The following is an 18877-nucleotide window of genomic DNA, read 5'->3' as shown; positions in this document are numbered from 1 at the left end:
GAGGGAATATTAAATAAATAAGCTATTTGTTTTTTCTTTGACTACATTTATTTAATTGAATATCAATAATTATAATACAGATACAATTAATTGTCATACTTTTTGAACAGGTAATTTAAATTGGCCAATAATATCATTATTAGACAAGCTACTAACACCTTGTCTTTTCTCTTAATAAAGACCCGATATTACAGGTAAGAGTGCTGTGTGTTGGGTGGAAAAAAAGTGACTTGACTTGGGACTTGACTTGCCTTCACTAAGGACTCGACTTGACTTGATATAAGCTGTGACTTGACTTGACTTGACATAACTTGTGTGACTTGTCTTGACTTGCCCAAAAAAAATTGACTTGAGACTTGCTTGAGACTTGGACCAAATGACTTGAGACTTACTTGAGACTTGAGCAAAGATGACTTGGTCACAACACTGTTAAAGCGTCAAAGTAATCAGTTTAGGCACGCAAATAAGATTTTTCATTACCAATTTATTTCGACAATTTTCAGAATAAATTGGTTAATTATTAAGTCTAAGAAAAACCAAACCAAATCAAATCTCAAAATATCTGGCTTTCCTTTTTTATCTACTTGGATAGACCTTTTGATTTATTGACAAAGAGTTGCAACTAAAGTTCAACGTACACATTGTTTTCAACCACTACACTGTCGGCCTTTGGACCTGTTTACTGATTTGTAACTACTTTGAATGTAGACATACTTTAGTTGCTTTTCTTTGCCCCTCTCGTGCAGTGTCAGCTTTCAATGTAGTGTTAAGTTTAAGTATTGACCCAGACATGCAAAGATAAGCAGTTTGATGCTATAAGGGTCCTGCATGGTGAACATCATTTGGACAACAGTGTCTCTTCAGGTCGGGCTGGTCACCCACTCACCACTGAGTCAGTGGTTTGACATTTAGCTCTTTCTTTGCACAGGTTGGAATGTCCTCGAGCAGCTGTAGCTTTCTGCATCAGCTTGTGTAAATGAGAAAAAAGCTACTTACAGCTTTTTACGTAGAAGTAATACATATTTGACGTTGATTGATGCTTGCCAAATTGTTGCATGTTAAATCTGCTTGTAATTTAATAACGCCGGTGCTGCAGGGGACACACCTGACATCTTGGCTCCAGACCTGAGACAAACTTCCTGCAGTAGTGTGTGGGTGGAACAGGTTTGCAAGTGTTTAACTCGTCTAGATTTGAATGATCAGACTGCTGAAACTGAATCAGAAATCTTCAGATTTGGTTGACTTGAATCACAGATTAGTTCAATGAGGTGCCTTTAATTTTAAAGCAGAGCTATAAAAAAAGCCTAACTTTGTCTTCGGATTTATGTATGGCTGCATTATTTTATTATCTTATTTAAGTATTTGCTTATGAAGTTGAGAAAAAGAGTTTCATTTTCATTCTCTTGACGCACACCAGGAATCTGTGTTCTCTTGAACTATATCAACTTGATCTGTGTCCAAAATATCATGCAATACAATAACCATGGCCTTTAGCCCCATCTAGTGTTAAGACCTAGGAATTGCAAGTTGCTGCATTCCTATAATTTACTTTAATTTACTAGTGTAAAATCACTTCTTAGCTTTTTGTAGATTTTTAATGCGTATGAGACATGATGACGTGCTCCAAAGTGTTACAAAAAAAGCACATTGCCTCACAAAATTGACTGTTGCTTTATAAAGTTTTGGTCATAAAGATCCTCTCATAAATCTTCAGATGTGCATCGAAAGTCCTGTTTCTTTGAAAAGTCTCAACAGGTGTAAACAATCCAGAAAGACTGTGGCAGAGATTTTGCTTTTCACATCCAGTGTCGCTTCAGCTCAGCAGAAGAAAAACAGAAGGTGTTGAATTTCACAGGTAACACTTTCTATCCAGCTTTTTCTTTCATTCCTTCAATGCCTCCTCTTCGTTTCAGGTTGGTGAAGAGCAACGCAAAGTTGACGATGTATGTGGAGACGCAGACCATGCAGAAGTCCCCCAGGACGAAGGCGAGAATCGATGCAAGATAGAGAGAGCCGGCCACAGACACCCAGGAGGAGAAGACCAAAAACAGTGCTGCTTTTTTGGACAGAGACAGTCCTGCAAAGACAAACACATGAGACCAGTTAGTCAATAAAAGATCTTACAAATGCATTGAAAAGTATGCTGCTATATATCATATTTTTGTTTTATAAGACTATGCAATATCAAATTTAGTTAAAATGCAGGCCAAGTCATGGTTCACTTACATGCTGGATTGCAAACAAGATCTATTTCACCTAAAAACACTCAGCACCGCTCTATAATTTGCAGAAGACAATGACAGACTTACCGAGACCCATCTGCAGAGTGTAAAATATGATGCCAAGCACACTGTTGGGCTGGTTCAGAGGGCTATCTTTGGCGGCAAAGAACTGGACCAGGCCAAAACCACGTCCCCATCTGCCAAAAATGAATGAAGTGAGTTAGAAGATGAAGAGTTTGTTCAGACGAAAGTCAAAGATAGTCTGCACAAACAATTACAACTCCTGTATAAATAATCAGAAATGTATGTAATGTAATGGACAGCAATTTGACAGGAAATTAAAAACAGGATTGTTATTCTTATCATGAATATAAATGTAAAGCGCTTGCAAAACTTTTTACACGTGGCAAGTGAAGGGGGTCGAACCTGCCATGAAATACTCCGATTTTACAAACAAAAACTAGCACCTGAAATGCAACCACACTAAAGTACAAGCCGAGGTTTTGTGATTTTGCAAAACACAGCAGGTACGAGCAATGAAGAATTTAAAAACCTACCTGGACGTGAAAACTTTAGAGCAGCTCACAGACTCCCCCAGGTCACACATCGCCCTGTAATCTGGGTTACTCTCTCGTGACAGCTCGACGTGAAGCGCATACACGGACAAACACAACCCGAAAACGCAGAGAAATATGCGCACTTTTCTCTCCCATGTCGGCACTGCCATGTTTGTTTTTTAAGACTCTGACACTAAAGTGTCTCCAGTGGGCGAAAAGATGAGTTGAAATGTCTCAGTTGGCTTTAATTTCCTTCAAGACCTCAGTAAAACGCCCTGCTGGTCAAGGCGACGTGTTAAAAGTCGGATTCTCCCTTCTGATTGGTCCGGTGGATTTTGTCCCTCTCTCTCATTGGATTGCTGTACAGATGTTGGAGAAACCAGAGGCGTGTGTATTGTGTATTTACGGTGGACTTCAGTCTGTTTGGCCTTTAGGGGAAAGTGTTAAAAAATGCCCTCATGGCTCATAACATACCACTGCAGCTTTTGATACCGTTTATATAGGCTCTGTACACAATTATTGTACATTCTTCCCTTTGAGCACAACATGCCAGAAGTATATTCAGTGTTGGAAGAAGACTTAGATAATAAAGTAAAAGTAAAATAAAACACCACAGTGTTAAAATATTGCATTACAGGTTCGCCAAATTACACAGTAAAAGTACAGAGGTAAGTTTATCAGCAAAATGAACTTGAAATAAAAGCACACCTTATAGGCCTATATTATATTGCTGGACTATTTTTACAGGGAAACAATGCATTTAAGCAGAAATGCACAGAAGATGTGTGGTACATATTCCTATATTATGGTTTGCTTAATCAAAGTTCCATTCAAATATGGTTTTGTTTATTTAACAAAAAAATTATTCAAGTGATAAATAATCGTATATGTTGGATTTAAAATGTTGTGCTGCTAAATTACTTAAGCTGCCTGATAAATAAATAAAGTTGAGTCTAAGTCTAAGTCTAAATGCAGTGGAGGAAAAAAATATATTCAAAAGTATTGGTATTGGTCTATTATAATTGTAAAATAATTATAAGTGGTAGTTGCTATTGTTCTACACACTTATCATACATACAAAGAGCTGTAAGTGTGTAAGTGCAGGTTATTTTGTCCCACTGTGGCCCCTCCTCAATCATTACATTCTGGAAAACGGCGTCACAACCAAAAAAAATAAATCACAGAGACCCTTCTGTCTGCCGTAATGTCCCGCCTCCCTGCACGTTCTCTGCTTCTATTGGATGAACTTCTGGACGTCGCGTCGCCTCATTGGTCCGCCAGATGGCACTCAAACCGAACACGGAACTGCACGAGGAAGCGGCAGACAAAAACAAGGAGTATCCGTGGTACTACGGGATTAAGAACATACTTACGGATGCGGTGGTTGGCTCTCAAGGTAAAAATAATTTCTTTGACCTGGAAGCTCGTCCCTGTGTTGTCCTGTTTGCTCGTATAAACCGAGGAAGACATGGTTTAACGGTTTACGTTCCCAGAAAGCCTGAGCTGCAGGTAACTAGCCTACGCCCCTGCGTCAGAGAGTGGGTAAGGCTGTGTCTCTATCAGGTCATTAGTTTAATTCAAATCACACTGTGGTAATAAAACAAGCAGGTCTTTAGGTCTTTGTCTATTTGTTAGCAGAGTCCAGCTATAACCTAGAGACTTGCTTTGACTGAGAGCTACAGGTTTTGTCATTTGACTGACAGGCCTAATGTAACGTGATGTGAAGTTGCTAAGCAGCGTGTTGGTCCCGCCTCGTTAATAATTTACCACATTATTTTAATTGTAACTTTTAATTTATCGGCATTTAAACTTAAATACATATTTAGGCCAATATAGTGACTAAACATTAAAAAAAATATTGATTCTGTTGAGGTAAATGTGTCGCTGTCGATGTGTCATTTGATAAGACTCCTGAAGTTTTTGTGGAGTTAAAGTTTGCTAACAGTATGTTGGCTTTATAACAAACAGCAACATTGGCTGTTTTAACTTGTATCAGTGTTTCTCAGCTCTGCTCTTTAGGCTTTAGAGGATAACAGGCTTTCCTGTCGACCTTATTGTTTCACTGTAGCTGTTAAACCAAGGATTAATCATTGCTGGGACACATGGTTGCTGACTAAAACCCAGCCATGGGACGATATCTTTTTTTAAAGCAAATAACATTTTTCCCCTCATATTGATATGTTGTTTTGTAAGCATGTTTATTACAAATGCATGTGAGGTTATTGATTTTTGTCATGAAATACCGAGACACTTTAGTGTCACATAGTAACAAACATTTTTAGGAGCCAAGCAAAACACATTTAGATCGACTCTTTTGTCTTACCCAAAGTACAAAATAAAGATATTTAATTTACTATCATGCCAGTAAGTACTCCAATTTGAGTATTAACTAAACTATTAAGTATTGACACGTAATCTGCCTAGTATTTTCTGGATTTATTACTTTTTTGTGGGACCTATAAAATGTTAGAAATATTGTGCGAATGTCAGTCAGCATTATCCAAAGCCTAGTATTATGTCTAAAATTTTTATTCTATAACGAAGAAATGCAATGTACTTTCATAAAGTATTACATTTTTTTTTAATACAACTGACTTTGCTCTTTTGGATCCCTTTACAGAAAAATGTCAGCTAAGGAGGGAGGAGACGGGAAAAATGGTCGACCTGTGGCCATGTCGCCTGAAAGAATGGCCACTGACAAGAGCAGAGAAAACCAGAACCAGCATGGAGTTGAGGCGACGGGAGGCACAGCGGACACCAGCACAGCAGCTAAAAACCTCGCTCTGCTCAAAGCGCACTCTCTGGACGTGAAGTTCGACGTCGGAGAGGAGTATGATGTCATAGAAACCATCGGCACGGGGGCCTATGGCGTCGTTTCATCTGCTAGGAGACGGGACAACGGTGAGGCCGACTGATTAATTTGTTTACAGTTAATGTCATATGAACTCAGTTGTAAACCCTGTCTCAAAGTGTTTATTTTATTTGGGCATATTTGAATTCCACAGGCCAGCAGGTGGCGATAAAGAAGATCTCCAATGCTTTCGAAGTGGTGACAAATGCCAAGCGCACACTGAGAGAGCTGAAGATTCTCAAGCACTTCAAACATGACAACATCATCGCCATCAAAGACATCCTGCAGCCCAACCTCCCTCACTCTGCCTTCAAGTCTGTGTACGTACTTATTCTTTTCTTTCAGTTCATCAAGTAACACACTCGTAGGCATTTCAACCACGTCACTGGAGCACTTTTTTGTAACCAAGATACACATGACTCTTCCTCTTCCTGTGTGTGCAGGTACGTGGTGCTCGACCTCATGGAGAGCGACTTGCACCAGATCATTCACTCTGCCCAGACACTCACTTCAGAGCACACGCGCTACTTCCTGTACCAGCTCCTCCGTGGCCTTAAGTATGTGCACTCTGCCAACGTAATCCACCGTGACCTCAAACCCTCCAACCTGCTGGTGAACGAGAACTGTGAGCTAAAAATCGGCGACTTCGGCATGGCGAGGGGTCTGAGTTCGCACCCCGAGGAGTCTCACTCCTTTATGACTGAATATGTGGCGACTCGATGGTACCGTGCTCCGGAGCTCCTCCTGTCTCTGAATCACTACAGTTTGGCCATCGACTTGTGGTCCGTCGGCTGCATCTTTGCAGAGATGCTAGGGCGGAAGCAGCTTTTTCCTGGAAAGCACTACGTCCACCAGCTTCAGCTCATTTTGTCCGTGTTGGGAACTCCTCCCGAGGGGTTGATTGGCTCTATAAGGGCTGACAGAGTACGCTCCTACGTTCAGAGTCTTCCATCACGGACTGCTGTGCCTTTGGCTAAACTCTACCCACAGGCTGAACCAGAGGCGTTGGACCTGCTTGGTGCCATGTTGCGCTTTGACCCCCGCGAGCGAATCAGCGTGACACAAGCTCTGGAGCATCAGTACCTGGCCAAGTACCACGACCCAGATGATGAGCCAATTTGCGTGCCAGCATTTGACTTTGAATTTGACAAGCTTCCAATGAACAAGGAACAAATTAAAGAGGCGATCCTGATGGAGATCCAGGACTTTCATCAAAATAAACAGAGCTGTCGCCAAAAACTGCAGTTCAGGCCCTTGGCGAGGGCAAACGTCAGAGCTGCGGCACAAAGCAGTAACCAGCGCGATGCTCAGCCCTCGAATGTTAACTTGAGCAAATCAACACTGGTTCCAATGGCACAACACCCGCAAGTAGCACAGATACAGCAGCAGCAAATGAGAGCAGTGAAACCTCAACAGCAACAAGATCAAACACCAGCAGAAGAGAACCACACTTTTAATGATCAGATGCAAACTTTTACTGAGCCCGACTCCCTTTTAGAAGTCGCCCCGCCTCATGTGACCCACAATCTGCCTCTCCTCTCGAAAAGTGAGAGCGGCCCAGTCGATGTGGACATGCCAAGTGCCAGCTCAGACAGCGGTCAGCCAGAGACCATAGACCTAACAACGCCAGTGTCCAGTCAGGACACTCCACCAGAAACGATGAGGGACAGCGAGGTTACAGAGCAGCTAACCAGCAGTCAGGATCCTCTGACTCAGCCCACCCAGAGCCAGTCCATGACCCAGGCACCCACCTCTATTCCTGCAACGCCAGCATCCACCATGACACCCCTGCCCACCGCTGTGCCTTCCCTTTCTCTTTCTGTGGCACAGGCCCAGTCTCTGTCTCAGTCCCTCTCACAGTCACTGTCCAAGACAGTCCGGCCTCCGCCAGGAGCCGGGGAGGGAGGCAGGAAAGAGGGAGCGATTTCAGAGGATACTAAAGCTGCTCTTAAAGCTGCTTTACTGAAATCGGCTCTCAGAAATAAAATAAGGGGAGGTGAGTTAATTATTCTTACATCTCTATAATTCACATGTCTTCATTTACACCACCTGTGTCTGAATATCTTCATCATTGCAGATGGAGGAACCTCCGCTCTGGGCATTGACTCCTGTCCAGGAGGAGGTGTTTTGTCCTCCCTGTCTTCTACTGCAGAGTCGCGTCGGCCTGTCACAGCCCAGGAGCGTCAACGAGAAAGAGAGGAGAAAAGGAGGAAGAGGCAGGAGCGAGCGAGAGAGAGGGAGAGGAAAATGAAGGAGAAGGAGAGAAGGGAGGGAAAGCAGGGGGACTCTCTGGGCGGGGTCCTCCTGAGCGACAACGACAAAAGTCTTCTGCAGCGTTGGACTCAGCTGATGAACAGGGGCAATGAGAAATCTCAGATTCCTACTAATGAAGGAGCAAAGAAGTGTAACGCGAGCTCGCACAGGGGCGTTGCGATCAGCGATAACACTCAAGGAGCACTGAACAGTAAAACGGAGAAGGAGGCGAGGAAGATTCAGCCTCATGAACAGTTAATCTCTCAAGTTAAACCAAACCAGCCGGCTTTGTTTCAGCCTCCCAGCAACCAGCAGCCCTCGTTACTTTTCCCCATGAGCCAGAGGAAGCCTCAAGCCGATATAGTTGTTTCTGTAAGTGGAGGGCTGGATATAATGACTGTCACTGGTGGCTTTGTTAAGAACAACGCGCTCAAACCTCACAGCGAGAGCAACGGACAAAGTGGTTTCAACTGTTTGGGGAGTTGGAGCGGGCAGCAATTAGAGACGAGGTTGCAGCCGCAGCAACCAAACAGGAAACCTCAGAATCCAAGCTTTCTTCAGCCTCAACCTCAGCCCGACCCTCAACCTCCGTCCCAGTTGCTTCCTCTGGAGACTTTTTTGACCAAAGCTCCGACCAGAGAGACAAACGGGAACGGGGATATCGGAGGCCAGAGTAACCTCAACTCTCACCCTAACCCGCCGAATGCAAATGGTCCGATGGATAAGCTGTGCTCCTCTGTAGGAGAGAAGTCCGGACCACAGACCACAAACCCTCTCTGTGGGGCTTTAGGGGTCCCCTCGCAGCCTCATCCCAGCTTAGGATTCACTGATACTGGACAGCAGGGACCCTCTGTGGCCCCTGACATCCACACAGTCACACTGCAGCTCTCAAAGTCCCAGGTGTGTTACAGGTTTCTCCTGGGCTGTGCCTTCATTGTAACATTTTTAATGGTTTTTGCAGGAAGCTTTTTACTCGAAAGAAACTGTACATGTTGACAGAGCACTGGTGTTGCTTTTAACACAATAGACCAGACTGAATGACACTTGTTTGCATGTTTGTGAAGCTGATCCAATCCTTGTCTCCCGGCAGGTAGAGGACGTTTTACCTCCAGTGTTCTCGGTCACTCCTAAAGGCAGTGGGGCGGGGTACGGTGTAGGATTCGACCTGGACGACCTTCTCAACCAGTCTCTCACAGAGCTGCAACACTGTGACCGGGACAGGTATGGGCTAATACAATGCAGGCTTGTTTTCTTGTACTGCTCTTATGAACAAAACCACAGTCCAGCTGAAGCTAATCCTGAAGCTGAAGGCTGCAGCAGTCTGAGTTAAACACATGAAGAGAAAATCTTTATGTAACAAAGTCTTTTTGGTATAAAGTTCCTGCTTTGTGTTATAAAGAAAGTTGGCAAATATAAATACATAGAGTAATAAACAAAGACCATGATTCAAAACAACTTTATTTTCTGGCTAAACGTGAACAGTATTTAGTTTTTTATGCTACATCCTACTTCATTTAGTTTCTTTATTCACTTATTTTCTGTCCTTTATTTTTTTAAAATCCAAACAAAATCTCTACTCCACACTCTTCTTACGTTATCCATACACTACTGTCACTTTAATATTATCCCTATAAAAATGTTTTATGGCTACGCCTCATAGTTACCATCACCTACCAATAATTTTTTACTGTTTTAAAGATGGCAGAAAAACAGTGATAAATCCCCACTACCTTTCCCCCAGTTAACATGTTCAAATGTGTTGTTATTTCCAGCTTTATCATCATATGAAACACAAAAAGGTATAAAATAGTCACATTTGAGGAGCAGGAACCAGCGACATTTGTCTTTTTTTGCTGGGAAAATAATTGAAAACAAGTCAAAAATAGCTGCAGATTAATTATTTGTCAATTATTGAATCATTTTTTCAGCTCCATGGTTTAAATCTCATCAGTGTGAGGTGTTCAATCAGGTATCAAGTATTTTCTATGGTCAAGGAGATAATTATGCCCTAAACTCATGTCAAATTGTGAGTGGCTGATGAGACCTGAAGTAACATCAGAAGGTTAGTTACTGATCAATAAAAAGTTCTTTAATTTTTATACCAACAAATGTTCATTCATTAAAAACCAAGAGCAAAACACCTATTTATTTAATGTTTATTTGTATAGGGACAAGTATGACGCAAGTAAACCGATGCCACACACTACAGCATTTATAGCCTTGGCTAATTTGCAATGCCCGTCCCCAGATGGGCATAATAACAGCTCTTCTGTGGTTTCATTTTAGTTAATGATTAAGTGAAATATTTGCCTCCTTTGTAATAAGCTGAACTTTAAATGGCTTCTAAAAGTGTCAAAGCAGCAAAGTTTAAAGTCCATTTTATGAGCTTTGACTGAGAACTTGAAAAAGCTGAATGAAGTATGAAGTGGCTTTTTATTAGAGATCTCCTCCAGACATTTTTTAACACAAAAAAATAACAAAAATGCTGCTTATCTCAAAATGACATCAACTTGTCCCTTTGTTAAAAAGAATACAGGATCTATGAATCTGCAAATACATTTCATTTTAATGGTTTAACTAATAGACGCAAATATTCTGAGTGTTCCTGTAGCAGCATGTGTAAGTCGCACACTGGTGTACGATTGGCTGCCAAACTAGATGAGCCGTCTTTAAACCATGCATGTTTGCACACGTCTTTAACTTAAAGTGAGCACGGAGAAACTTTCCCTTTTCAGCAGATGAATGTAAAACACTTGTTCTGTCAAACTCTAAACACTCCCCGGTGAATCAAACATCCATGTGAAGTAAGAAGATGACTTACAAACATGTATATTAAGGACTCTTTAAGTTTTTGTCTTCATGCTTTCTATATTTGTCTTCCTTCAGTTACGACTCGGCCCCGCTCTCAGCCTCCCTCCTATCCGACTGGAACGAGGTTCACCGCATGACGCCGGCTGACCTGGAATCACTGCAGCAGGAGTTGCAGCTCGGCTCTCCCATGATCCTCTCTGATACCATCCCTCCTGACGCCTGACTTAAAAGGCAACACCTCTGATTTTGTTGAATGTTACTTTTTTTAGCAGGAAAACTTTGAGTGAAGACTTACCAAATTAATTTAAAAGCTAGGTTTTTTTAATAGGCACCAGTGAGCACTGTTTTTTTTTTTACCATGACGACATGCTACGCTTTCTTTGTAATAAAGAAAACTGAGTCACCCCCGTCTCTGCCTCTGGATATTTAATACACTGTAGAATGTGTTTGTGTAATTTATGCTGAACTCAAGACTTCTAATGCCCCTTTTCCACCTAAATGTAGCGCATTGACGCAGGTGTTTTTAGACCCAGGAAGACCCGCTTATGGATGCCGATTGTCTCTGTTCCCACAGCCAGTGGGGTATACTCCTGTCCGTCTCTTTTCTGCTGCGTCACTGTCTGATGTCAAAAACGTGCCGGAGACAGGGTTAGTAAGCAGTGAAGATGTTACGGTGGGTAGGTCTTTATAGTATCTATAACTCGTTCAGCCTGTTTATCAAACTCGGCACCGAAAAATTTGGAACGATGTTCCGGCGCTGCTCGGACAGAGACGGGCGGAATTTGTAGCTGAGATGACAAGGAGTCGCAGAAGTTACCGACGGAGCACAGCATCGTGGTGGAGATTAGCATGTCAACATCAGTGCCGGAGCCGAGGCGATAATTACCAGGATCTACTGCAGAGTCATTTGACCCGGGTCTGAATGCTGATTGTAGCCTTTCCCATTAAGCAAAAAGTCGGGTGTAAGTGGGTTTTTTGACCAGTGGGAAAGTGGCTTAAGAGGAAGGCCAGTTCAAAATAACCTTAATGCATCTAAACGTAAAAGAGAAATTGAAAAGAAGTAAATAATCTGCATTTATATTATATTAGTTACTTCAAAAGGCAACCGTTTCAGTATTTGCAGTTGTATTAGAGGTCAGTATAAAAGATTTAAAAGGTTACATATGAAGCTTCGGTCCGTGTGGAACACGACACTTGTTGATACACTTTTTAAAAGTTTAACTGAGCACTGACCTGATTTTACGAATCAAATTAACAATTTATTTCAAATACAGAACACATAATTTATTCAGCTCATAATCCTGATTTAAAATACAAACCTATCAAAGCTACTTTGAATCAAAGATCATAATGCAGTTATAGTTCTAAAATTAAAAAGGACATATTTCTGTCCGTGTTCATTATGGCTCCATGTGCATGTCAGGTACAGTTTTAAGAGTTTCACTATTCAGGAAAACTTTGGACTTAAGTCTCACATATAATTAATGAGCTCCTTCATGTGGCCAGGTGCGTGATCTACCTCCCCTTTTCTTATCTCTGAAGCTGGATCAGCAGAGAGGAAAGAAAGCTGACCAGCACGGCAGCTCTCCCACACCAGTTCTGATCCGCTCGGCCGTACAGCTGGAGCTCTGGTATTGTGTCGCTGATGAAGCTGGAGTAGGTGGTCATTCTGGCGTACACGCCCGGCTGGTTCTGGTGAGCACAGCCCAGTCCAAAGCTCACCACGCCGGCCTGCACCCAGGTCCCATTCACCATCTTGCAGACAAGAGGCCCTCCTGAATCCCCCTGAAAAGACGACACACTGCCTTAATCAGCTTTCACCACTGGGAGGTATCAAAGGGCTCACGGTAAACTCTGAGTTGATGAATGCAGAAGTTATTTTCAGGTTTATTTGTGATCCTACAGCACCTGGCAGGAGTCCTTGCCGCCCTCCTGGAGTCCAGCACAGATCATGTCATGCAGGATGTCCACCTGCTCCGTCGGGTGCAGCCGGTACATCTCCTGACATGAACTCTGGGAGATGATGGGCACCTGCACTTCCTGCAGAGTCCCGGCTCCGGCCAGAGGGACTGAGGAGGAGAGATGGAGGGTGAGGAACAAGAGGATGGTGAGCTTTTCTTAATTCTGCAATTTTGAAGTACTTTTGTGTCAAATGTGAAGCTTCAATTATAAACATTTAGACATCTCGACAGGGTTGCATGCAGGAAATTGGTCTTATTTTTTATTTGTGTTGATATAACTGTTCCGTTTACTCTGCTTTCTTTACATGTTGGCAGGGATAGACAAAACTCACAACAAGAGTTTTGTCTATCCCTGCCAACATGTAAATATTGTTTAATATGATAAAAATCAAACCAAACCAGCACCTGCTGATCATGCTTTATATGTATTTGTGTATGTGTGTGGTTGTTTCTGACTTATCCTACACATGGGGACACATTTCAGACTTAAGACCAGCAAATTGGCGACGGTTGTCCAAATGGGGGCAAAAGCTGTCCCCAATTAGGCAAGATATTTGGGTCAGTGGTTAGTGTTATTTTAAGTCTGCAGGAAATCAATGTAAGTGTGACCTAAGTAAACATGTGTGGCTGCATACAATTGCCCAACAGGGATGATTAAAATGCTGCTTACTTTAATTCAAACACCTCTGCCTGACATACAGCCCACGAGCCATTCAAAGCAGATGGAGCTTCAACAAATGTCCAGATATTATATGTGCTATGATGATTGTTTTTTTGGTGTTGCATTTGATTCATCATAAAATAAGTGTGCATAACTTCGCAGAATTAGAACGACGACGCGGTTAGGACACCTCACTGAGAAAACTGAAACAATCTGATGTTTTTGTTTTTCTCCACTTTGAATAGATGCTGTTCTGCTAGGTGCAGATCTGTGGTATGAAACATATCTATATGCTAAAGATATGGCCTTGCCTGTCACTTAATAAATACCCACAGTGCATTGGTCTTTTAAGAAGAAAAGTTATACATTTATGTTTAGCTTTAGCGTTAAACAAAAACTTGGTGTGAATGATTCAGTCTGATTTTATTAAGATAGGTTTAAGAGAAAGTAAATAAACAAAAATAACATTTGATACAAGCCAGCCATGATAATGTCTATATATTACTCCCTTCAAAAGGACCAGCTCCTATAACCCATCTGTCTTGTAAGTGATACCTATAGAGAAGAGAGAGTAGGTCATTTAAAATTCATTACTGCATACTGTATTCTTTCTGGACACCTATACTCAGCACCTGTTTCTGTTGAAATATATAGTGGTTGATTTTTTTATGTCGTCTTCTGACTGCAGGATGCTTATAAACATTGACCTTATCTGACTGCTGTAGTTATGCAGCAGGATCTACCAAACCCCCTTTCTTTACCAAAGAGACACTTGACTCAAAATAACACAGTAGAGGAAATTCTTTCTTGCTCTACGTCAGCTCATTTGTAGTTTCTGGGTTACAAACGTAACTGTGCTTTCTCGAGACCGCCAAAGAACACAGAGTGACAGCGGTGAGGAGAAGAAGCTGCAAAAAAAATAACTAAAGAAGAAGAGAGATGAAAAGAAGGAACAGAAGAGAAGAAGAAAGGAGTCGGACAGAAGAAGAAGCGAATTCCTTACACTAACTGTTTCATATTAACCCTTTTAGCTAGACGTCATAGCTTGTCCCAACTCGGACTTCCTCACTTCACCCACTGCACCCCTGCCTGGTCGTAACGCCCCAGATATGTCCGATCTCCCTGGCAAGGACGATTAGCTTCCCCACACGTTCCCTGATGTCCTTGGTGCCTCCCTACCTCACAACCCAAGTTTCCAGCAGATCTGAGCAACAAAACATTAATGCCATAACATCAGTCAGCACAATTGTCCAGAAGAGTTCACTATCAAACAGCTGTCCTTCTAGATGGACATGTGTAACATTTGAGTGATACTGGGACCCCAAGTTGGTGACTCTCAAAGTTTGACAGTATTCTCACCAAAGGCCAAATATTGTAACATTACACAGCATACCGTACATGTTCCCATTTGTAACCATTAGCAGCTATATACACCAATCAGCCATAGCATTATGATCACCGGTCTAATATTGTGGAGGACCCCCTTTTGCCACCAAAACAGCTCTGACCCGTCGAGGCATGGAATCCACTAAACCTCTGAAGGTGTGTTGAGGTATCTGGCACCAAGACATGCAGCAGATCATCTAAGTCCTGTAAGCTGCGAGGTGGGGCCTCCATGGATCGGACTTCTTTGTCCAGCACATCCCACAGATGCTCGATTGGATTGAGATCTGGGAAATTTATGGGCCATGTCAACACCTTGAACTCGTTGCATTCCTCAAACCATTCCTGAACCATTGTTGCAGTGTGGCAGGGCGCATGATCCTGCTGAAAGAGGCCACTGCCATTAAGGAATACAGTTTCCATGAAGGGGTGTTCTTGGTCCGCAACAATGTTTAGGTAGGTGGTACGTGTCAAAGTAACATCACATGAATGGCAGGGTTGCCCAGCAGAACATTGCCCAGATCATCCCCGTTCTTCCTTCCTGGACCACTTTTGGTCCACTGCAGGCCGGGAACACCCCACAAGAGCTGCAGTTTTGGAGATTGCTCTGACCCAGTCGTCTAGCCATCACAATCTGGCCCTTGTCAAAGTCGCTCACATCCTTACACTTGTTCATTTTTCCTGCTTCCAACACATCAACTTTGAGGACAATAAGGCCATGTCTAGACGTACACAGGTATTTTTCGAAACGTAGCTTTTTCTCTGCGTTTTGGCCTTTCATCCACACACAAACACAAGTTTAGGTCACTGAAAACGGATCTTTTGTAAAACTCCGGCGAGGGTGAAGACTTTTAGAAACGCTGTTTCCACGGAGATGTGTAAACAGGGTAAACTGCGTTTTTGGCTCATGTTGTCAGGCTGTGCGCCGTTATCTCCTTTGTGAGGCGTCACAAATGAGGCGACATTCCTTGCAAAAAGACGGACGTGACATAAACAGTGATGCTGCTAACCATGCTAACAGGACTTTTACATGTTTACACATATATGTACACTTACTCATCCACTATACTGAGGTGTATACTCAATGCGCCATTGCAGCCAGCCAGGTCGTTTTTTACAGACTTTAGATTGGCTGTGATTTTCTTTTTCTTCTTTTCATGAGCGGGTTATATCGCTGCCTGTTGGTGTGGCATTCTCATGACAGTGTTTCTGTTCTTGCAATTTCGTTTGGACGGGGATTTTTTTATAACCGTGCTTGTGTGGACGGGGTTTTTTTGGGAAACGAAGAAGGGAAAAACTCTGTTTTGAAAAATACCTGTGTACGCGTAGACATGGCCTAGGTTCCCTTGTTGCCTAATATACCCCACCCACTGACAGGTGCCATTGTAACGAGATAATCAATGTTCACTTCTCCTGTCAGTGGTCATAATGTAATGGCTGATCTATTAGTACCAATACGCTAGTGCTGACGTTAACTAGGGTACCTTTGGCTCATTTGTCTCCCATAACAAATCCCTGACATAATTGTCTTTTATGTAAATGAGAAAAAAAGGTTCATTTGTTTATGTGACTGCAGAGTCAAGCACACATAGAAGACTTGTGCAACATGTCTACAGGATGTAAAGAACTCAGCAGCCTCACCGTCATCCCGGGTGTTCCCCCAGCCGGTGACGTAGCACTGCATGCCGCCCGGGAACAGGGTGCCAGAGGCAGGTAGGCACACCGGATGGACGCGATCGGACCAGGTGACCGGGGTGGACAGCTCAACCAGCGCCACATCCTTCCCGCTGTGAGGCTCCACGTAACCTGAAGGAATCACAACTCGTCGGACACGATGCGACGTCTCTTGAAAGTTGAAGCCGTTCAGCTGGTACCGGCCGGCGTAGATCACGTAAGAGCTCACGTCTGATGGACTGAAAGAAGACGGAGGGGACACAGAATTAAAACCCGCCAGCCTGGAAATGTGACACCCCTACATTTAACAGTGACAAAAGGTATTGAATAGCATTATACCAAACAGGTGCTCCTTGAAATCGTCTGGATGCTTTTCTTATTCCAGGAGAAATCATTTTGAAAACTAGAATGACAGCCTCCAGCAGCCAGTGAAATCGTAACTGTGGCCAGTGTGGAGGATATGTTTGTATATTGAAAAACAAGTAGGGCTACATTAAACAGAAGAGGTCCTACTACAATCATTCACAGGTTTACAGGAAGTGGAAGAGCAAAGGGAGATTGTCCTATAATCGATCCCGGTTGGCGTCACTCTCTCAAAAAGAGGAAAGAATTAAACTAAACCACATGAAACAAATTTTATCCAGAGGTTGCTGGGAGATAACGTCCACAAAAATTATACACATCCTTGACTCCTAAGAATCTTTCAAGTTCATCCTTGAGCAGACGTGTGTCGCAAATTTGAAGATATTCTCTCCGGCTTTCTGAAATATCACCTTTAGAAGAATTTGATGGGAAAATTACCACTTATTGCCTAAAACTCTTTTCTTGAATGACGGTATCCTTTGACTTTTTAACATCAAATATCTAATCAGTTTAACCTTGTATGTAAGTGAACGTTTGTGCCAAATTTGAAGATTAATGTCCGGGTGTTTGAGATATCGCATTCACAAGAATGAGATAGACGGTCGGGCAGGACGTAAACATACTTCTTCTGGCCACAGCATGCTGCATACTTGCACACAAGCATATTTACACACTTGAATATAATGAAGATACATTTCCTCAATTGACAAAAAAAGATATTACATGTTCTAGTAAAAGTACATTTTGCTGTAGGGCGTTTACTTAATAGCAGCGGCTATTAACAAGAAATTCCAACCTAATGACTCACAAAACGTCTCACAAAAGAAGCAAAGAGCTTTTAATTGGTGTACAGCTGCTGGTTTACCTCCTGCTGCATATCTGAGGAGAGTTATTCTTACTTGGGGAAACAGTGCGCGGCTGAAAGGACCCAGTTCCTTGTGATGATGGAGCCTCCGCAGATATGACGACTCGTGTCTGTCTGAGAGCCGAGGGGAGAGAACGAGTGAGTCACCTCAGCATCACAGACAAAGCACTCTCTCAGCAGGTCAGTCTGATAAACAAGACCTGGACTAACCCACACATATAACTACCCACAGGCAGGACTGAGACCGAAGGAGAAGAAGGCTGAAGGGACCATTACCTGTAACGTTACATCCACCTGCCACGGCCATGCCCCCTCTGCGGCGTCCATCCCTCCAACAATCCTGTTCTCCACCAGCGGAGCTCGGCCACATTGTTGGGCGATGGACGCAAATATACCTGAAAGTGAACATAAATGACATTTCTGATTTATTTTACTGGAGGCAGCTAGACTTACCAAATTACGGAACAAACAATAGGTTTAAGTGAATAAGCTAAAAGTGCACCTTGTGTGTTACAGGTGAACAAAGAAACAACAGACATGGCGGTAGAGGTGAGGAGGGGGGATATGAGGTTTGCTACCCACCTGTTAGGAACCAAAAAATGGCAGAAGAAAGAAATTTTGGCGACATTTGTGCAGCTTTTGTGGTCAAAAAAGTTTCAACGACTACTTAAGCAGAACTAACAGTTTTCACTGAAAACCTACGTCACAAAAAAAAAAATCTATTTTTAAACAGAAACCGTTAAATCTACCTCGCGCTTCTTATGGTATGTTGTGACGAAACTCGAGCAGTGCATCAAATTAAAACAAAAATTACATTTCCTTCGTTAAAATCCGGTTTTCGTGAGTTTTACCGTCGACTAAATCCGTTAACGCGTCCAGGTTTGACAAAATGAGGTTTCAGGTAAATTCCAGGTAAACGCCTCGATCACAAACAGCTGACTAACTGTGTTCCCAACCTCGTCCAGTCAAAACTCTGATCCCGCCCTCATAATCCACAGGAGCCAATGAATTTAAAGGTATGTAGCCCCGGACAAATCACATCGTCCTGATTTGCTCACAGGTAAACTATGCTATCTCCTGTTTTTGCCTAAAAACGACATTTTTCTCCTTTTCGTCCGAGCCAATTACACATTTGAATTAACGAAACGCCTTTGTAAACCCTTTTGCTTTGTCTTACTTAGAACTAAACTTTACAAGTCTTTTATCCGAGACTGCTAAGTATTAACAGCAGTAGCAGTAGACCTGCATGTTTCTTATGTTTTACCCATAAGCTATG

General features: G+C 42.6%; 3 protein-coding genes across 4 annotated transcripts; 1 reads left to right on the top strand and 2 right to left on the bottom strand.

Moving 5' to 3' along the window:
• Positions 1 to 589: 589 nt before the first annotated feature.
• vkorc1 (vitamin K epoxide reductase complex, subunit 1) lies at positions 590 to 3117 on the bottom strand. Its single transcript, XM_069664321.1, has 3 exons — positions 2780 to 3117; positions 2310 to 2419; positions 590 to 2077 (listed from the first exon to the last, which is right to left on the bottom strand). The coding sequence occupies exons 1-3, from the start codon at positions 2947 to 2949 to the stop codon at positions 1866 to 1868; spliced, it is 492 nt and encodes a 163-aa protein (XP_069520422.1). The 5' UTR covers positions 2950 to 3117; the 3' UTR covers positions 590 to 1865.
• A 976-nt stretch (positions 3118 to 4093) lies between these two features.
• On the top strand, positions 4094 to 11097 carry mapk7 (mitogen-activated protein kinase 7). 2 transcript variants are annotated; one of them, XM_069664317.1, is made up of 7 exons: positions 4094 to 4175; positions 5400 to 5680; positions 5785 to 5950; positions 6074 to 7626; positions 7708 to 8783; positions 8974 to 9104; positions 10770 to 11097. In XM_069664317.1, exons 2-7 carry the CDS (start codon positions 5404 to 5406, stop codon positions 10915 to 10917), a joined length of 3351 nt encoding a protein of 1116 aa, XP_069520418.1. In that variant the 5' UTR covers positions 4094 to 4175; positions 5400 to 5403; the 3' UTR covers positions 10918 to 11097. The 2 variants fall into 2 exon arrangements, with proteins under 2 accessions (XP_069520418.1, XP_069520419.1); XM_069664318.1 differs by lacking the exon at positions 4094 to 4175 and adding an exon at positions 4294 to 4321.
• An 896-nt stretch (positions 11098 to 11993) lies between these two features.
• On the bottom strand, positions 11994 to 18497 carry LOC138593343 (serine protease 27). The gene is made up of 6 exons (XM_069664319.1): positions 18184 to 18497; positions 17878 to 17996; positions 17636 to 17715; positions 16341 to 16612; positions 12603 to 12763; positions 11994 to 12479 (listed from the first exon to the last, which is right to left on the bottom strand). Exons 1-6 carry the CDS (start codon positions 18227 to 18229, stop codon positions 12225 to 12227), a joined length of 933 nt encoding a protein of 310 aa, XP_069520420.1. The 5' UTR covers positions 18230 to 18497; the 3' UTR covers positions 11994 to 12224.
• Between the last annotated feature and the right edge of the window lie 380 nt (positions 18498 to 18877).

This window comes from Semicossyphus pulcher, unplaced genomic scaffold, assembly GCF_022749685.1.
Source record: "Semicossyphus pulcher isolate SPU_LCO1_2020_fin unplaced genomic scaffold, fSemPul1.0.p SCAF_16, whole genome shotgun sequence".
Taxonomy (NCBI): domain Eukaryota; kingdom Metazoa; phylum Chordata; class Actinopteri; order Labriformes; family Labridae; genus Semicossyphus; species Semicossyphus pulcher.
Note: the sequence above shows the minus strand (reverse complement) of the source record. Positions and strands in the feature narration are given on the sequence as shown.

Bases quoted from the DNA above. Each gene is read 5' to 3' on its own strand.
- mapk7 (XM_069664317.1), top strand. From the start codon at position 5,404: ATGTCAGCTAAGGAGGGAGGAGACGGGAAAAATGGTCGACCTGTGGCC. The intron at 5,951-6,073 runs GTACGTACTTAT...CTGTGTGTGCAG, and splicing joins CACTCTGCCTTCAAGTCTGT to GTACGTGGTGCTCGACCTCA. The intron at 8,784-8,973 runs GTGTGTTACAGG...GTCTCCCGGCAG, and splicing joins TGCAGCTCTCAAAGTCCCAG to GTAGAGGACGTTTTACCTCC.
- LOC138593343 (XM_069664319.1), bottom strand. From the start codon at position 18,229: ATGTCGCCAAAATTTCTTTCTTCTGCCATTTTTTGGTTCCTAACAG. The intron at 17,716-17,877 runs GTAATGGTCCCT...CTCGGCTCTCAG, and splicing joins AGGTGGATGTAACGTTACAG to ACAGACACGAGTCGTCATAT. The intron at 16,613-17,635 runs GTAAGAATAACT...GTCTTCTTTCAG, and splicing joins GCCGCGCACTGTTTCCCCAA to TCCATCAGACGTGAGCTCTT.
- vkorc1 (XM_069664321.1), bottom strand. From the start codon at position 2,949: ATGGCAGTGCCGACATGGGAGAGAAAAGTGCGCATATTTCTCTGCGTT. The intron at 2,420-2,779 runs GTAGGTTTTTAA...CATTTTTGGCAG, and splicing joins TCTAAAGTTTTCACGTCCAG to ATGGGGACGTGGTTTTGGCC. The intron at 2,078-2,309 runs GTAAGTCTGTCA...TTGTCTTTGCAG, and splicing joins CACTCTGCAGATGGGTCTCG to GACTGTCTCTGTCCAAAAAA.